Consider the following 20,699-nt stretch of genomic DNA (forward strand, 5'->3'; position numbering starts at 1 on the left):
GCCGGTCTCACTCCCACTGTGTCCCTTCCTAACAGCACCGAGTCTGTTTCCAGGCAGTGGCTGAGCAGGGTTTGAGCACATGCCTCAGGCTACCCACCTCCCAGCTGAGAAAGAAAAGGGCTTTGCTTTTTCTCCCCACCTATGGAGTCTGCATGCTGGGTTCACACTCTCCTCCCAGTTCTGGCCAGGAGGTTTCTCGCCCAGTTCAAATTGTTACAAAGTTCAGTTGGAGATTTTTCTTCTCCCTGTGACATTTTCCCCACACCTCTGGCTGCCCTCCTGAAGGATCCCTGTGGTGCAAGGCAGGAATGCCCTGATTGGGGACCCAACAAGCTCCCAGAGCCTTTCCTGCTGCTTCTTCTACCCCTGTATTTCACTCAGCTCTCTAAATTGACTCAGCTCCGGGTAAGGGCGGAAACTTCTCCCACAAACTAGACCTTCAGTTTCCCCAGTGGGGGTGTGTGTTTGGGAGCAGAGGATCTCCCTTTCCCTCTTCTTCAGTTTGGGCACTCATAGTGTTTGAGGTGTCTCCTGGGTCCTGCAGGAGCAATCCACTTCCTCCAGAGGGTCTGTGGGTCCTCTCAGGATTCCTGGTTTGTTTTTGCAGTTGTTCTGGAGCTAAAATTCACAGTGCGAGCCTTCGGATGCTGCTTTGTCTGAGTCAGAGCTGCAATCTAGTCCTGCCTGCCGTCCACCATGATGATCCGCTCAGATTTTATGTTTCTGTAAAAAAAAAAAAAAAAGTCACTGGGACTGGGCTCGGTGACTCACGCCTGTAATCCCAGCACTTTGGGAGGCTGAGGTGGTCGGATCATGAGGTCAGGAGTTCCAGACCAGCCTGGCCAACATGGTGAAACCCCCTCTCTACTAAAGATACAAAAAATTAGCTGGGTGTGGTGGTGCACGCCTGTAATCCCAGCTACTTGGGAGGCTGGGGCAGGAGAATCGCTTGAACCCAGGAACTGGAGGTTGCAGTGAGCCGAGATCATGCCACTGCACTCCAGCCTGGGTGACAGAGTAAGACACCATGTCAAAAAATGAATGAATGAATGAATGAATGAATCCATCCACCTATTTTTTTTTAAAAGAAAAAATATATAAAAAAGGTCATTGGGATTTGATAGGGATTGCATCAAATCTGTAAATTGCTTTAAGTAGTGTTCTGCTCTTAACAATATTAAGTCTTTCCATTTACAATCACAGGATGTTTTCTCATTTATGCCTTCTTTACTTTCAGCAGTGTTTTGTTTAGAAAGTCTTTTGTGTACAAGTCTTTTGCCTTTGTGGTTAAGTTTATTCCTAAGCATTTCATTCTTTTTGATGCAATTGTAAAGATAATTGTTTTTGTTTCCTTTTGGGATTGTTCATTGTTGTCTTTGCCCATTTTTTATTTTTTTAATTTAATTTAATTTTTTGAGACAGAGTCTCACTCTGTCACCCAGGCGGGAGTGCAGTGGCACTATCTGAGCTCACTGCAACCTCTGCCTCCTGGGTTCAAATGATCCTCATGCCTCAGCCTCCCAAGTAGCTGGGATTATAGGCATGAGCCATCGTGCCCAGCCATCTTTGCACATTTTTGATTGGGTTGTCTTTTTATTGTTGAGTTGTAAATGTTCTTTATATATTCTGGATACAAGTCAAGAGATGTGATATAAAGATTCTTACATGGTATTTTTTCCTGTTGTGGAGATGGTAGTAATTAATAATTTGCAAAAAGGCTTAAATGCAATTGTCTTAGCTTAATAATAGCTAAAAATAATTTCTCTGTGTTTTAGAAGTTGGGAATGCTTCTCTTAGAATATAATGCTCATACTACTGTTGTTAATGGGAGTAGACAGCAAAAGAAATTACTCACAATGAAGAAATCAAAGCATGCTTTAAGATAAATATAGATCTTACATAAATAGCATTTACTTTCATTATAACCAACATTCAGAATATGACTAAAAATGGCATCTCAGATACCAAAATAGAGGACAGCCAGTCAATGCACTAATGATAAAGTCATTTGGGAGTCACTGATTAGTGAGACAGCTATCTATACGACAGTTTTTTTACTTAAAGCTTTTTGAGCTCTTAATTTATACAAGATTATGGCAAGTTTTAAAAATCTATTTTTCAGGCTGGGCACAGTGGCTCATACCTGTAATCCCAGCACTTTGGGAGGCTGAAGTGGGAGATCACTTGAGTTCAGGAGTTCAAGACTAACCTGGTCAACATGGTGAAATCCTGTCTCTACCAAAAATACAAAAATTAGCCAGGTATGGTGGCAGGTGTCTGTAATTCCAGCTACTCAGGAGGCTGAGGCAGGAGAATTGCTTAAACTAGGGAGGTGGAGATTGCAGTGAGCTGAGATCACGCCACTGCACTCCAGCCTGGGTGACAGAGTGAGACTCTGTCTCAAAAAAATAAAAAATTATTTTTCAGGCTGGGCATGGTGGCTCCCACCTGTAACCCCAGCACTTTAGGAGGCCAAGGAGAGAGGACTGCTTGAGGCCAGGAGTTTGAAACTAGCCTAGGCAACATGGCAAAACACTCATCTCTACAAAAACAATTTTAAATATTTTTAAATTAGCTGGGTGTGGTGATGTGTCTCTAGTCCCAGGTACTCAGGAGACTGAAGCAGGAGGATCATTTGAGCCTAGAAGATTGAGACTGCAGTGAGCCATGATCATGCTACTGTACTCCAGCCCAGGCAACAGAGCAAGACCGTGTCTCAAAAAAAAAAAAAAAAAAAAGTTTTCCAAATACTCAACAAAATTAAAAGTAGAAAATTAGAGACATGAAGGAAAATGGCTGATAGGCTGATGAAGCATGATAAGGAATATGGAAGGGCAGGACAGAGAAACTATAAAAGGGGCAGCTATGGGAGTTATTTGTTGTGGATAGGACAGCCTTGGCTGGCTCCATTTTCTCTAGGACTTCATTGTAGTATAGCAGGAAGCAGTAATTTCTTGATGGATCAGATTCATTGTTATGGACGTCAAAGACTAAATTGGATTTAAGAAGACATGAGTCTACAATAACTCAGGAATTTCTCTAAAGTTGTTTAAAATAAAAATGTTTGGATGCTTACATTTAGAAACTCTCATGCAATAGAATATTTCCTTGAATGGCCAGGGCTTTGCTATAATGATTTTTCAGTAGTATTCTTAATGTTGAAAAGAAAAGATTTTTAATTTCTATACTATGAGTAAAGATACTGAATTAGAGTTGCAATTTCATACATACCCTTTGTTTCTTTCCTTTGAAATTCAGAAAAAGGCAATATAATTTTGTATTTAAAGGATTTTGATTTCTTAATTTTAATTTTTAGTATTTTTATCTAAATGAAAACCAAGATCCTGCTCTTTATTACTTTCCAATTGGCCTTGAGAACTAAAATATTCTCACTTATTCTGTAGTTACAAAACAATGTCTACTTGTTAGGCATCTTTAAGTCAGTGTCTCAACTTGCTTCTGCATTTAAAATGAACCCTCCTTATCAGTGAACAAGCAAATCAACATATAATATCTTCCATTAGACACTGTTTTATGGAATGTGGGGACATGTAGAACATATTAGCTGTGGTTCCTGCCCTTTAATGACTTGTGATTTAATTAGGAGGATGAGGTACTGTCTTTGACCATGTCCCATCATTTTAATTGTAACACAATGAGAACTGAGAACTGAGGTTTTCTTGACAGACCGGAATGTAAGGTTAACCTGACAAGTTGACATTTAATAAGGGCAATCATCAAGACATGCTCTAAGGCACTTCCAAAATCCAAACTGCACAAGGACGAAGGTCTAGTTGACTTTAGAAGTAATATGATTTGTCAGTTGATGTGGTCCTAGCCTGGGAAATAGAAGTAAAGACTTAATTGAGTGATTCTGCTCTAATGAGATCACCTTATCCACATATAATATCATTTGTGGATAGTGTTAAATGGGTTATTGGCAGACTACAGGAAGTGCATTGAGCAACTCACCAAAACCATAGGTAGACCAGAAACCATGTCACAGGATAATGTACAAAGAGACAGGAAATGTTTGACCCCCAAAACAAAGAAATAGCTAGGCACAATGAAATCATACTCAAGTACCTAAGGAGCTGTTATTTGGGTGGAGGGATGATTTTATTTGTGGCAGAACCAGGGCCACTTGATGGCCCAGGTGACGGAGTAGCAGGGCATTTGTCTTTGGGTCCGGTGTATTGTAATAATGGCTTGGGTTGCCTTGAAAGATACAGTAAGTTTCTTAAGATCGGAGGTATTTGGGGAAAGGACAGACTGTTGCTTGTAAGATATTTTCTTCTTCTATATCTCATTTGTCTTTTTATTTTGAAAAATTTCTAACCTATGGGGAAGTTTCAAGAATAATACATACTTGTATGTCCTTCACTTACATTTGCCAAGTATTGACATTTTGCCACATCTGGTTTAGACTTCTACGTATTATTTGATGTTATTTATTTACTTTTAATTTTTTGTTGAGCTATTTGAGAATAATTTGCAGATACAGTGATGCTTTACCCCTAAATACTTCAGACCTGGCTGGGTGCGGTGGCTCACACCTATAATCTCAGCACTTTGGGAGGCTGAAACAGGTGAATCACTTGAGGTCACGAGTTCAAGACCAGCCTGGCCAACATGGCAAAACCCCATCTCTACTAAAAATACAAATTTAGCCAGGCCAGGCATGGTGGCACGCACCTGTAGTCCCAACTACTCAGGAGGCTAAGGCACGAGAATCGCTTGAACCCAGGAGGTGGAGGTTGCAGTGAGCTGAGATCACACCACTGCACTCCAGCCTGGGTGATGGAGTGAAACTGACTCAAGGAAAAGAAAAAAAAGGTTTCGATCTTTTAAGAACAAAACAAGGATTATTTTCTTACATAATCACAATATAATTATCAATTTCAGGAAATTAACATTAATATTACATAATATACATTTTATATACAAATTTAGCCAGTTGTCCAAATAATGTTCCTTGTAAATTTTTTTCCTTCAATCTAGGATCTAATTCAGAATCCCACATTGTATTTAATCATCTGTTTAGTCTCTTTTTATCTGAAACAATTCCTCAGCCTTTGTTTTTGTTTTTCTTGATACTGCCATTTATTTTAATTTTAATTAATTAATTTATTTTGCAGACAGAGTCTTGCCCTGTTGCCCAGGCTGGAGTACAGTAGTGCAGTGGTGTGATCATAGCTCACTGTAACTTCGACCACCTGGGCTCAAGCAGTCCTCCTTCCTCTGCCTCCCAAGTAGCTGGGACTACAGGTATGTGGCACCACACCTCGCTAATGTTATTTTATTTTTTTTGGAGAGACAGAGTTTCACTATGTTCCCCAGACTAGTCTGGAACTCCTGGCCTCAAGTGATTCACACACCTTGGCCTCCCAAAATGTGGAGATTACAGGCATGAACCACCACACCCAGCCAATAGTGACATTTTTTAAGAGGAAAGCAGTTGTGGAATTGTTTGTAGAATGTCCCTTGATTTTGGTTTTTCTCTTTTCATATGATTAGGTTCTGGATATGTATATCTGGCGGGAACATTATGTAGGCGAAGTCGTATCCCATACTAGTGTATCACATTAGGGAATGCATAATGTCTGTTTTATTGGTGTTGTTAACTCTGATCACTTTGTGGTATACTGTAAGGCATCTTTTCCCTTTGTAATGAATAAATGTGTGGGAAGAAAAGTTGAGACAATGTCAATATCCTGTTTACCAATAAACTTCTAGTCAGTAGTTTCAGCTTGGTAATATTTGCCCTAATTATGTTCAAGAACAGAGCAGGACCCAGGATGCAAGACCCTAGGCATCCCAAAGGCCTTCCACTGTCCCCAGGCCTTCCAAAGAGACAGCGGCAGGACCGCACAGTCTACAACTGGAAACAGCAGGAAGTGCTAGAAAATCACTTTAAGGGGGAACAGAACCCAGGCTATGACACACGACAAAAGCTGGCGAAGATACTCAATCTTGGGGAGTACCAAGTGCAGGTGTGGTTCAAGAATCGCCGGGCCAAATGCTCTCGGGAGCGGCGGTTCCAGAGGCAGCTCCAGCAGCTCCAGGAGCATTCTCAGCAGCAGCAACCTCAGCAGCAGCCCCAGCAGCAGCAGCCCCAGCAGCAGCAGCCCCAGCAGCAGCAGCCCCAGCAGCAGCCCCAGCAGCAGCAGCCCCAGCCCCAGTAGCAGCAGCAGCAGCCCCAGTAGCAGCTCCAGCAGCAGCCCCAGCAGCAGCCGCCCCAGTGCAGCCCTGGGCAGGAGGCCACAGAGCCCACAGAGCTCGCACTGTGCCCCCTTTCCCTGAAGCTGTGGCCTCTGCCCCCCATCAGCCTGGCCCCTTGGGAATTCTCCCAGTGGTGGAACCCATGATCTGCAGCCTCCACCAGGCCTCAAGTAGCTTTGGGTGCAGAGCCAGGAGGGTGTTTGTCTGCCCTGGGTCTAGCCCCTGGCCCAATCCCAGCCCCATTCCAGGCCCATTCAAAAGCCAAGGCCCAATCCCAGGTCCAGGCTCCATCCTAGGCCCTGGCCTGATTCCAAGCCAGGCTTACTCCCAGGCCCAGGCTTAGTCCTAGCCCCAATCCCAGGTCTCGGCCCAATCCCAAACTTAAGATCACTCCCGGCCCCAGCCCTAGTCCCCTTGTGACCTCAGAGCCCTTATGCCTCCAATTTCTTGCCAGACAGTCATTCCCCAACTTCACAGAGCTCCTCCCACCCCTAGACCAGTTCGAGGGATCCTTGGTCTCCACCACGACATCTCAGTACCAAGCGGGGGATGGCTCTACGGACAAAAAGACTCGGGCCCCAAGTGATTAATGGATTTATAGGGGGCCTGTGTCTGCAAAGTCCTGTGGATCCCAGTGGACCTGGAGTGGCTGGTTGGTCTACACCTTTGGTGAATGCACCACCACCATTTAACCACCCTGCTGCTGGTGGGCATTTGCTGTCTTCACTGTGTGGCCATCACGACTAGCTCTGCTATGAATGCACCTGCCTCTCATTTGAGTTGAGCCTGAGCATTTCGCAGCTGGGATTGGAGTCGCTGCTCATGAGGATGTTTGGCATTAGTGGATGCTACTTGAGAGCTTTGTAAAGAGCTTTTCCCAGCACTTCTGATGGTCAGCATTCTCCCTGACACTTAGGATTGTGAGAGTTTTTAATGTTTATGGATCCAGTGGCTTATGGCTTCCCTGATGACTGAGAGGTTGAGAAGTTCTCACGTGTTAATTGAACCTTAGAAATCCTCATAATGTGTCCATTTGTTTGCCCATTTTTCTTCATTTATTTGAATGTATTTTTATATTATCTTGATAATTAAAGTGCTGCAAACACCCCCCCCAAAATACTTGCCCTAATCATTTATTACTATGGTGATTGCAAAGTATGATTTTCTATCACTAATGAACTATGCCTTCCAGCTTCTCTCTTGCATTTCAAGGGTACTAATATTCAACGTACTCTGTGCATGTATGTAAACATCTGTCAGGACAGAGGTAGACTTCATGACCTCTGGGATCCTTACTAACTTGATTCTGATTGAAGAGAAAGACAGTTTAAAGTAATATTAAATTTAAATTTTATAGGAAAAATAAATTTTGGATTTGTAATATTTGCTTTAAGAACATTGAGATATATATGCAGAAAAGTCTACCTCATTAATATGTAGCTCACTGTTTACAGTCTCTGTAAACACAGGACACCTCTCTGTAAACAGCATCCACATCAACAAGCAGAACATCACCAGCTCTCCAGCAGCCTCACCACCCCAAATGGACTATTTGCTTTTCATTTGGCATAAATCAACAGTCTTCTTTCAGTGTTCTGAATAAATACAGGAAAGGAAATGTCCAGGAACATAATCTAAGAACAATTTAGTATTTTCAGCTTCAAATTCCTGTCTATTTTCCTTCATCAATGAGCCTAGAAAACTTAGAAACATTTGGATATCTTTTAGTTTGCTTCCCTAAAATCTGAACAAGCCTTATTAAGTATTTGATTATTCAATATTTTGACCAGCTACACATTGTGCCAGACACTGTCATAAATGCCTAGATTACACAGACAGATAAGAACAGGTACCTGACTTCAAGAATGACTGGGGATAAATCACAGCTCAGGGGGATACGTGCAGTAGTAGAGGGATGTAGGAGCAGGATAGGCAATGTCACCGTTCTCAAGGAGCTCGCAGTTCAGTGGCTATAGAACCAGTGAGAGGAAAGGTTGAAGATAGTGAATCCTAGCAACAGAAGACGCCACTGACAGCTCCATAGAGGCTTGGCCTTCTTCTGAGGTAGAGTGGCTGGGTGTGGAAAAAAAATGGGAGAAAAGATGATGATGGTCTATAGTAAGAGTAATGTTAGTCATTTCTTAAGACAAAGCTGAACTAGTTTCAGCAATTTCTGTATTCAATAAATGTGTTCCCTATAGGTTAAATGCAATGGTGTCCATAGTCTCAACATTAAATGCATAGTAATTACTATTAATAAATGCTCCTCTGTTTCCCCAGTCACCTGGCTCCTCAATCTGCTTCTCTGTCCACAACCTTACTTTGGCCGGGACCACCTGAAAAACCTTCATAGTTCCTCCTTTGCAATCTTGCACAGCACATTGTACATGCATGTTAAGTGGGATCACTAAGCCTTTCGATAAGCCAAAGCAGAATTCAAATCTAGCAGAAATGAGACCTTACTTACATATTCCAGTCTCTTACACAAATCCGATTACCAGTTGCTCTTTTCCTGCTAGTCTGATTTCAGAGGCAGCGTAGTGATAAGAGCATGGACTCTGGAACTAGCCTGCTCAAGTTCAAATCCTAGCTGCTCCACTTCTGGCTGTGTGACATTGGTTAAGTTCCATAACCTGGTGGTGTCTCAGTTCCTTTGTTTCTTGAAGAAAATCTTCAGCCGAATTAAATTTAAAGGGGTTTAATTGAGCAATGAACAATTCACTAATTGAGCAGCCCCCAGAATCACAGCAGATTCAGAGAGACTCCAGGGATGCCTCGTGGTCAGAACAAATTTATAGACAAAAAAGGACAGGAATTGGAAGTGAGATACAGAAACAGCGGGATTGGTTACATGCAGCTCAGCATTTGCCTTATTTGAACACAGTTTGAACATTCAGTAGTCTATGAGTGGTTGAAGTATAGCGCCTGGGATTGGGCAACACTCTGCTATTGTTACAGGTGCATACTATTAAGTTAGGTTTTCAGTTTTGTCTGACTATTAAGCTAGGTTACAGTTCATCCACGAGGACTCAAATATAGAAGTACAGAGTCCTTCTGGGGCTGTTATTTGCTTTAACAATTCCCCCCTTTTGGTCATTTTCTCAATTTTGAGAGGTTGACCAAAACTTTAGTCATCGATGTTACTATTACTGTTGTAAATGCACTTATATGATTTTGAAACCTACTGGGAAACAGAATAGCGTGTTTTGCAAGGAGAGAATAAGGACTGAGTAGAGAATACCTTATGCTGGACCATCCTGTTTACAGGAGAAAAACAAAACCTGGTCTGTTCTAGGATCTATGTGTTTTCTTAAAGCCTTAGCTTGATTATGTCATATTTAGCATGAGTCACTCCATTTTAGTTTGGTTGGTTTGTTGGGGCCTAGCACATGAGCTCAGTCTAAAATAATGGCTTCCCATAATTTTGTTTTAAAAAACTCCCCCTTTTGGCTAGGTTCTCACTTAGGTGAGAATGTGAACAAAACTTAGGGTCACTCAGTTACCATCATTTTGGGTTTCTGGTCTTAGCACGTCATTCATAAGTTGCAGTGTCCTCATGGTCACCCATTTCTTTCAGCCTTTGTCATTCCAGTTGAAGAGAGACCATTTGATGTCCCAGAGATGTCTGGCAAGCATTTACAACCTTTGAGAGAATACAGCACACCGGGGAGACTATTATGACTATTAGGATGATAATACCAAGAGTTTGGAGTATGCTCCTCACCCAGGGTCCCCATAAACCAAAACACCTAAAATTAAATAGATTAAAGAATGTGCTAGATAAAGAGTCTACTCGCTTGACTAAGTGGTCTCTTCATTAATCCCCTACAACTGAATTTTTATAATTTATATTTGATGTATTTCTCCATAGGCCACAAGTGTCAGCAGCTGCGCAGGTACTTTTCTGTTTAGCCAATTCTATTATTTAGCATAACTTTCACAAGAGAATTTAAAGTCTGTTGTGTAACGACAGCCTTTAAAGTAGAATTTGCTGTAGAGCCTATTTTGAGGGAGACATTTCTAATTATTGCCTCTTTTATTCTAAACCATGGAAAAAGGACCTAACAAATGATGTCCTTCTTATAGAGTGAAGGCCTCCTGGCAATGTTCTCTTTAATCCATGATGTAGGTTAAGGGGAGTTTTGACTGATTATGAGGCAACATATATACCACTAAAGTTTCTCACCTACATTGGGCCTTCATCTTTTATCTATTAAAGTATAAGTTTATTCATGTATAAGGCTGGCTGCAAAATCCTTCACAAATAAAAGTATACCCTATAAGTACACAAATAGACCCCATTTTCATTCCTATTGTTAATAGAGGCATAAAGAAGGAAAAAATATTCAAAGATAGAGTCTCATGATAGAAGAAATTTTGATCAGTAATCTTGGGAAAAGCTGTTCACATCAAGGATGCCATCTTCTTCTGGGGAGAAACTTTCCTGGTTAGCTCTACCCTAAGGGTTCCAGTGGGTGTACACTTCCAGGAGTGTGGAGGGACCCTTCTCAGTTGTGAAATTATTAACCCAAGATTCAAGGGTCCAAAGTTTTGCTGCGGTGTGGATGGCAAGGACAGTCCCTCTCTGATGTTGCCAGAAGATCCAACCCTTGGGTTCTAGATTGTGAAGGGATTGTCCTCAGTGAACCATAAGAAGCTTTCTCCACCAGGTGAAAACACACTGTAGCATAACAATCCACTGTTACATCAGCCCTCTTGCATGAGAAAGCCCCTATACAACCAGATAGTGTGCGTTGAAAAATAACAATTGAATGAAGTACCCTTATAAATGTTTAAATGGCCCATCAGGTAACCAGATGTACCTGAACCTTTGATTGTCTTTTCAGGAATATGGAACCAAACATTGGTTTTAAACTGTTTCCACCATTTATAAGTCACCACATCAATATATTCAACTTGGACCATTTTATCTTTTCCATGACGAGTCATGGAATGAAGAACCCCCAACAAAAAAATCTTAAGATTCTTAAGTCCTGCTTCTTTATGAATCCATGCTTAATATTGGACTTACATCCTCTTGAATACCAGTCATTTCTCCAATTTAGGTGTACAGCATTGATAACTAATGGATTATCATAGGTAATTTGACTTAGACCATGGAGTTCATTCAAATTTTATATTTAAACAAACTTAGTATTGGCTGATTTAGCATGATAATCTAGAGCTTGATTTTGAAAGGCTTGTTAAATACCAAAGGTTTAAAATATTGGATATTACAAAATAGAATCTTAGGTTATCATAAGTCATGCATTTAGCCAAAATAACTCAAAAAGTTTTTAAAGGAAAAAGCAATAGTCTGATAGGAGACTCAGCTTTCCAAACAAAACCCTGAAGATAGCATGAGGCCAACTGACTCTGTCTCCTTCCTTTCCTTTCCCCCACTATTTCTTTTGTAGTTTATTTAAAAGGTAAACAAAAACCTTTCATTATCTTTTAATATTACATAAAAATCCTTTTTAAAAGAGAAAACCAAATTTTATGTTTCCATTTGTGTATTTTTAATGTTAAAGCTAGCTTTTAATAATATTTTATAAATCTATTGTTTAAATTAGTTTGACCATAAGGTAAAATTTTTATAAACATTTTGTAACTCTTTACAAATTTTTTCTCAGAGCAGAACAATGTTCTAAGAAAACTCTGTCGTGATTTTATTCCAATGTCTAATTTATGGAAAAAACTGAGTAATGCCATTTTAACTTTAGCCAATATGTTTATGCATAGAATCTCTTACGATTAATTTTTTCTTTTTTCTTTTTTTTTTTTTTCCAGATGGAGTCTTTTTCTGTCACCAGGCTGGAGTGCAGTGGCACGATCTCTGCCTCCCAGGTTCAAGCAATTCTCCTGCCTCAGCCTTCCGAGTAGCTGGGACTACAGGCGCACCACCACATCCAGCTAATTTTTTTGTATTTTTATTAGAGACGGGATTTTACCATGTTGGCCAGGATGGTCTCAATCTCCTGACCTCCTGATCTGCCTGCCTTGGCCTCCCAAAGTGCTGTGATTACAGGTGTGAGCTACCATGCCCGGCCTCTTACAATTAATTTTTATAAACCTTCCACAACTTATTCAAACCTTCCACAACTTATTCAAACTTATTTAATTTAAAACAATCATTTAACCCTCTAACCTAGGCAAAAATTTACATTACCATACTTTCTTATAATCTCTTACAAAAAAACATTTCATTCTCCTTACACGCCTTGCATGTAAAGCTATTTTTTCAGTAGTCTCAATTACATATTACAATGTTAACTCTTATGACTTTTACTTTTGGTGAAAACCTTGGTAAGTAAGGGATTTTAATTATGTACTAGGTGTGGAGCCTAGGACCCAGACAGAGATGCAGTTAAGGTCCGACTCTTTTTTTTTTTTTTTTTTTTTTTTTTTGAGACGGAGTCTCGCTCTGTCACCCAGGCTGGAGTGCAGTGGCGCAATCTCGGCTCACTGCAAGCTCCGCCTCCCGGGTTCATGCCATTCTCCTGCCTCAGCCTCTCCGAGTAGCTGGGACTACAGGCACCCGCCACCACGCCCGGCTAATTTTTTGTATTTTTAGTAGAGACGGGGTTTCACCATGGTCTCAATCTCCTGACCTCGTGATCCACCCGCCTCGGCCTCCCAAAGTGCTGGGATTACAAGCGTGAGCCACTGCACCCGGCCTAGGAAGGTGCCTTAGATACATGAAAGAGCATATTTTGGTTTGTCATTATCATACATGCCAAATTCACCTTTATTGTCAACACAAAAGGGCTCTGAGAGGTGATATTTACAGTGCACCATGCAAGTACGTTTGGAACCATGTGTATATGGAACAAAATGCTCTACCTTGTGGCACAATTTGAGCTGAGAATTACAGAGAACTGTAGATAAATGTCTGACGCAGTCAGGGAAGGCAAAATCACCAACTAGATGCCAGTACAGAGATGCTGTGAAAACATGAATTCCAGGATAGAAGAAGAAAAACTTGAAAAATATTCGGATATATGAATGGGAGCTGTTTCCCCGAATAACTGTGGGTGAGAATTACATATTGCTTTTGCAAATTGAAAAGATCGTATACTTCACTTACACTTGGCTATTTGTAGGATCAATATTTTACGTGTATTTTGAGAAAAAAGAAAGGCAGGGAGATTATTATTCCGAGGTAAGGAAATAGGAAAATGCAGAGGTGCTTCATCACAAATACTGAACCAAAGACACAACAAGTGCTAACCCAAACAGTCCTGTGTGAGAATCAATTTCCCTGATAAACCCAATTATGAAATAAAAGTAGTGTGATTTTCTTGTTAAACAGCTTCCACTTCGATTTATCATCACATCACATTCTTTGTATTTTAGTAACAAGAAAATGTTACTGCCTCTTAATTTTACGGGATTCTCTTCAGGATAGTAACAGTCTGGGTGGCCAGATGCAGTGGCTTAAGCCTGTAATCCCAGCACTTTGGGAGGCCAAGGTGGGCAGATCACCTGAGGTCAGGAATTTGAGACCAGCCTGGCCAGCATGGTGAAACCCCGTCTCTACTAAAAATAGAAAAATTAGCTGGGTGTGGTGGTGTGTGCCTATAGTCCCAGCTACTTGGGAGGCCGAGGAAGAAGAATTGCTTGAACCCGGGAGGCGGAGCTTGCAATGAGCTGAGATTGTGACACTGCACTCCAGGCTGGGCGACAGAGTGAGACTCTGTCTCAAAAAAAAAAAAAAAAAAAAAATATGGGAAGAGCTGTGCTCAAAACTTGCTCTAAGCTCCCTTGTCACATCACATGGAGCGACTGGAAGGGTTGAAGTCATGTAGACAATACAAATTCTCTAATTTCAGTCCCAAAATCAAATTAGTCCAACGCCACCTCACACTTTGTAATGCCTCCACTCTGGAGTGAGAGGTTCCTGCCACCTCCCGCTAGTTCAAAAGGGGCTCTGCGTGTCCTCTCCCCGCAGTGTGTGAGGCACCCTCATCCCTGGGGCTGCTCTCACAGGGAGCACGTGGCTTCCAGGTGGTACTGGTCATGTATCCCATGACTTCCATTCTCTCAGTTCAGGTTTCCAGATTTCTCTGGTTAAATAAAAGGTAGAATACCTCTTATGGCCATGGGGGAAGGGAGGAAGTCCCTTTGGAGCCTATTTTTCCCCACTTTCCAGGAATCCCTAAAGTGGCCCTAAAAGTGATATAAATGTGCAGCCTGGCCCTGCTGATTGGTGGCCCAGACCCTTCAGGAGATGGAGAACACGACCCGAGGGGCGGGAAGCTTTGCATTGAGAGATTGAGGTACTGAGAAACCCAATCCCTGAGACTTCCAGCACAACGAAGGAGAAGTACATCATGATGGACCAGTGTGGTGTGAACAAAAGGTTCTCTGGCAGTAGAGGAACCCCCAGGCTTCAAATGTGATCATTCTGTAAAAGCGAAAATGTTATACAACTTGATCTTGAATAACTCTCAATTTTTAAAAAATTAATTAGAAAGAAAGCAAGAAATGGGCCAAAAATTCTCCCCATTCAAGGAGGTTGAAAGAGGAAAAACTAAAATGCTGAGGCAAATACTTTAATATGTACCTTGCTAGGCAAAATACAGACCACTGAGGTTATTGGCTTAATAAAAAGTGCCATAAGCCATCACTTGTCTATAAGTAATGTGAGCTGACCCAGTCCATGGCGTGTGGGGTCTACTGCCCAGGTCAGCCCTTGCTGCCCCTCATCAGAAATTTGGACCACTTGATCTGTGGCTGCCAACCAGACAGGCTGAGCAGCAGATGGATGGGCATAAAGGGTGGTAACCACACATACCAACCAACAAAGTTTGTCTCCTACAGCAGGCAGCAGAGAGGCCCCATCTGGCAGACACAGCAGCCAGCTAAGTTCAGCTCTTCTTCAAGCAGCAATCTGTAAGCAAGTAAGAAAGTCATCAAGTCTCCTAGTTATGCCTATGTTCCCAGGTTTGAAAAGAAATTTTCTTTATCACTTTCTACAATTAAGCAACACCATTCTAAAGGTGTGCATTGGACATGAAAAAAATTATTATTGGTTTTTCTTTTTTTATTCTTCTTGCAATGTAGAATTTTTAAAAAACATAGAAAAAATACAGAATAACTTAGTGAATATGTATTCATCCGCAAGCTTCAGCAATTATAAACTTTCTGCCATTCTTTTTTTAGCTTTATTGAGGTATAATTGACAAAAATTGTATATATTTAAGGTATACAACATGATTTGATATACATATACTTTGTGAAACGATGACCACAATCAAGCCACTTAAAACATCCCTCACCTCAGGTAGTTATCTTTTCCTTGTTGTAGAGAGAACCCTTAAGATCTACTCTTCTAGCAAATTTCAAGCACACAATACACTATTAACTATTGTCACCATGCTGTACACAAGGGCCCCAGAACCTGCTCATCTTATAGCTGAACGTTTGTACCCTTTGACCAACATCTCCCCAATTCCTCCATCCCTCAGTTCCTGGGAACCACCATTCTACTCTCCGCTTCTACGAGTCTGACTTTTGTAGATTCCACACATAAGTGAGATCATACGGTATTTGTCTTTCTGTGTCTGGCTTATTTCACTTAGCATAATGCCATCCAGGTTCATCCATGTTGCTGCAAATGGCAGAATTTCCTTCATTTTTTATGGCTGAATAGCATTCTGTTGTATAGATACAGTATACCACAGTTTCTTTATCCATTCATCTGCTGATGGACATCTAGGATGATTCTATATCTTGGCTATTGTGAATAATGCTGCAGTAAATATGGGGGTGCAGATATATCCTGCAGATACTGATTATTTTCTTTAGATGTATATACAAAACTGGGATCGCTGGATCATATGGTAGTTATAGGTTTAACTTTTTGAGGAACCTCCATACTGTTTTCCAGAATGACTGTACTAATTCACATTCTCACCAACAGAGTACAAGGGTTTTCTTTTCTCCACATCTTCGCCAGCACTTGTTAGCTTTTGTCTTTTTGATGTCTCATGTGGTTTTGATTTGCATTTCCCCAATATTAGTGATGTTGAGCACCTTTTCATATTACTGTTGGCCATTTGTGTGCCTTCTCTGGAAAAATGTCTGTTCAGGTCCTTTGCCCATTTTTAACTCAGGTTATTTTTTTTTTCAACTGGGCTATATGAGTTCCTTATGTATTAATTCTCCATTCTTTTATCATCTATATCTCCACCCACTCGCTATAATCCCTTTGTTAATCATCTTCATTCTCCTCTTCATCATCATCATTTTATAATTCAGTGTAGAATCAAAACCTACTTTATTTAAATATACAAACCTTAGCTATATAATTTTGATAATTGAAGCACTTGTGCAATTCACTTGCCTATCACAATATGAAACATTTCCATCGACTCGGGAAGTTCACTCATATCCCTTGCCAGTCAAGTCCTCCCACTCTAGAGGTACCACCACTCTGATCATTTTCTCCTTAGATTATTTTTTAGTTTTCTAGGACATAGAACTAAAATATGGCACTATTTACTCTTTTGTGTCTAATAATGTCTGAGAAATTAATCCGTGTTACCATGTGTTGGAGTGTTATTTTTGCTTTTATTTTTTAGTAGCGTTTGATTGAATTAAAATGCCACGATTTGCTCATTCACTTGCTGCTTAACATGAAGAACATTTGGATTCTTTCCAATTTTTGGCTATCATGAATGCTGCTTTGAAAATTCATGTACAAGTCTTTTTTATGGTGATGTTTTCAGTTCACTTGGATAAATATATTAGTGTGCAATTGTTGAATAAAAAGGTAAGTGTAAGGCTGGGTGTGATGGCTCACACCGTAATCCTAGCACTTTGGGAGGCTAAGGAGGGCGGATCACTTGAGGCCAGGAGTTCGAGACCAACCTGGCTAACATGGCGAAACCATGTCTCTACTGAAAATACAAAAATCAGCTGGGCATGGTGGTGGGCGGCAGTAATCCCAGCTACTCTCGAGGCAGAGGTTGCAGTGAGCCAAGATCATGCCATTGCACTCTAGCCTGGACAAGAGCAAAACTCCGTTTCAAAAATAAATAAAAATAAAATTAGAAAGTGTTTTTTAAAAATACAAAAATTAGCTGGGTGTGGTGGCATGCACCTGTAGTCTCAGCTACTTGGGAGGCTGGGGCACGAGAATTGCTTGAACCCAAGAGGCAGAGGTTGCAATGAGCCGAGATTGGGCCACTGCACTCCAGCCTGGGTGACAGACCGAGACCCTGTCTAAATTAAAAAAAAAAAAAAAAAAAAAAAAAAAAAATTGAGAAAGGCAAGTGTATATTTGACTCAATTAAACTGTTAAAAGTTTTCCCAGAGTCATTGTATCATTTTACATTCCCACCAGCAATATGTGAGATGATGGTTGACTCACATTCTTGCCAATATTTTTGTTGTTTCAGCCTTTTTCATCTTAGATATTCTAGTGAATGTGTAATGAAATCTCATTGGCATATTTATTGCATTTCTCTAAGGACTTTCGGTAGTGAGCAATTTTTCATTTATTGGCTACCTATTTGTCTTGTTTTGTAAAGTCTCTGTTTATATCTTTTTACACTTGAGTTTAAGGGGTTCTTTGTATAATGTAGATACAAGTCGAAATAAAGCAGGTAAGTGCTTTCTGAATATTTTCTCAGCATATGGCTCTTATTAATATTTTAAATTGTGACTTTTGATGAATGTGATTTTTATTAAACCTAATTTATCGTTTTTTGTTATGGCTATTGCTTTTTGTGTCTTTAGAAATCTCTGCCTATTTAAATTGTAAAGACAGTATCCTATTTTTTCTGCTAAAATCTTTATATTCTTAGCTTCTGTAGGTAAATTTATTATCTGTCTTGAGTTAAACTTTGTGTATACTGTGAGGTGCTAATCAAGGTTCATTTTTCTCATGTGGATATCCAGTTATTTCAACATCATTTGTTGAAAAACTTTCCTTTTCATGGGATTGGTTTGTACCTTTGTCAGAAATTGGCTGGCCGTATACACAGAAGGTATATTTCTTTGGTATCTATTTGATTCCATTAATATATGTATCTGTCCTTCTGACAATACCACACTGTTCCAATTACAGTCTCTGTGTAATAAGACTGGAAGTGAAATGGTATAAGTCCTCCAGCTTCACTCTTTTTCAGGATTGTTTTGGGTAATGAAATCTTTGCCTTTCCAATACATTTTACATTAAGTTTATCAAGTTATTTAGAAAATGCTGTGGAGATTATGATTGGGTTTGCAATGAATGTTTAAACTGACATGTTTCTGAGAATTGAAATCTCAGAAACTTTGTGACTTCCTATACTGAACAGAGGACATCTATTTACTTAGGGCTTTTAAAGTATCTCCCAGAAGAACTGGTACAGATCCTATTGAAACTATTCCAAAAAATCAAGGAGAAGGGACTCCTTCACTCATTCTACAAAGCCAGCATCATCCTGATATCAAAATCTGGCAGAGACAGAAAGAAAAAAGAAAACTTCAGGCCAATTTCCCTGATGAACATAGAAGCAGAAATCTTCAAAAAAATATGAGCAAATTGTATCTAACAGCACATTAAGAAGTTGATTCGCGGCCAGGCGCAGTGGCTCACGCTTGTAATCCCAGCACTTTGGGAGGCCGAGGCGGGCGGATCACGAGATCAGGAGATTGAGACCGCGGTGAAACCCCGTCTCTACTAAAAATACAAAAAATTAGCTGGGCATGGTGGCGGGCGCCTGTAGTCCCAGCTACTCAGAGAGGCTGAGGCAGGAGAATGGCGTGAACCCGGGAGGCGGAGCTTGCAGTGAGCCGAGATTGCGCCACTGCACTCCAGCCTGGGCGACAGAGCAAGACTCCGTCTCGAAAAAAAAAAAAAAAGAAGTTGATTCGCTATGATGAAGTAGGCTTTATTCCTGGGATGCAAGGTTGGTTCAACATATACAAATCAATAAATGTGATTCACCACAGAAATGAAATTAAAACCAAAAACCATATGATCATCTCAATAGGCATAGAAAAAGGTTTGGATAAAATCCAACATCCCTTCATGGTAAAAAACAACAACAACAACAACAACAAAACCATCCACAAAGTAGGCATCAAAGGAACATACTTCAAAATAAGAGCTGTCTATGACAAACCCACAGCCAACATGATATCAAATGGCATTCCTCTTAAGACTTGGAACAAGACAATGATGCCCATTCTCACCACTCCTATTCAACATAGTACTAGAAGTCCTGGCCATAGCAATCAGGCAAGAGAAAGAAACAAAATGCATCCAAATAGGAAAGGAAAAAAATCAAATTCTCCCTCTTCACCAACGATATGATTTTATACCTAGAAAACCCTAAAGGCTCCAAAAAAAGGGTCCTAGACCTGATAAATGACTTCAGTAAAGTTCCAGGATACAAAATCATTGTACCAAAATCAGTAGCATTTCCATATATTAGTAACATTCAAGATGAGAGCCAATTTGGGAAGGCAATCCCATTTACAGTAGCCACAAAACAAATAAAATACCTAAGAATTCATCTAACCAAGGATGTGAAAGATCTCTATAAGGAGAACTACAAAACCCTACTGAAAGAATTCACAGATGACACAAACAAATTTAAAAACATTCCATGCTCCTGGATTGGAAGAATTAATATCATTTAAATTGCCCAAAGCAATCTACGGATTTAACATTATTCCTATTAAACTACTAACTTCATTTTGCACAGAAGTAGAAAAAACTATTCTAAAATTCATATGAAACCAAAAAAGAGCCCAAATAGCCAAAGCAATCCTAAGCAAGAAGAACAAAGCCAGAGGCATCCCATTATCCAACTTCAAACCATGCTATAAGGCTATAGTAACCAAAACAGGATGATACTGGTACAAAAACAGACACATAGATCAATGGAACAGAATAGAGAACCCAGAAATAAAGCTGCATACCTATAACCATCTGATTTTTGACAGAGTCAACAAAAATAAGCAGTGGGGAAAGAACTTCATATTCAATAAATGGTACTGGGATAACTGGCTAGCCAGATGCAGAAGAATGAAACTGGACCCCTACCTATCACCATATACAAAACTTAAGATGAATTAAGATTTAAATGTAAGACCTCTAACTATAAAATTCCTAGAAGAAAACCTAGGAAATGCCATTCTGGATATTGGCCTTGGCAAATAATTTATGGCTAAGTTCCCAAAAGCAACTACGAGAAAAACAAAAATTGACATGTAGGACCTAATTAAAGAGATCTTGCACAGCAAAAGAAACTATCAACAGAGTAAATGGACACCCAGAGAATGGAAGAAAAATTTGCAAACTGTGCAACTGACAATGTCCAGCATCTCTAAGGAATTTCAACAAATTTACAAGAAAAAAAAGCAACCCCATTAAAAAGTGGGCAAAGGACATAGACAGTTCTCAAAGGATGGCATACAAGTGGCCAAATATGAAAAAATGGTCAATATCACTAATCATTAGAGAAATGCAAGTCAGA

At 40.2% G+C, this 20,699-nt stretch overlaps 1 protein-coding gene across 1 annotated transcript; it reads left to right on the plus strand.

Annotated features, from left to right (window-relative positions):
* Window positions 1-5,937: 5,937 nt before the first annotated feature.
* LOC116466547 (uncharacterized protein DDB_G0271670-like) lies at window positions 5,938-6,303 on the plus strand. Its single transcript, XM_032149222.2, has one exon. It carries the CDS (start codon window positions 5,938-5,940, stop codon window positions 6,301-6,303), a length of 366 nt encoding a protein of 121 aa, XP_032005113.1.
* Window positions 6,304-20,699: the final 14,396 nt, after the last annotated feature.

This window comes from Hylobates moloch, unplaced genomic scaffold (assembly GCF_009828535.3).
Source record: "Hylobates moloch isolate HMO894 unplaced genomic scaffold, HMol_V3 SCAFFOLD_4, whole genome shotgun sequence".
Lineage (NCBI taxonomy): Eukaryota > Metazoa > Chordata > Mammalia > Primates > Hylobatidae > Hylobates > Hylobates moloch.

Excerpts from the sequence above, each read along its gene's own strand:
- LOC116466547 (XM_032149222.2), top strand. The coding sequence starts at position 5,938 with ATGACACACGACAAAAGCTGGCGAAGATACTCAATCTTGGGGAGTACC.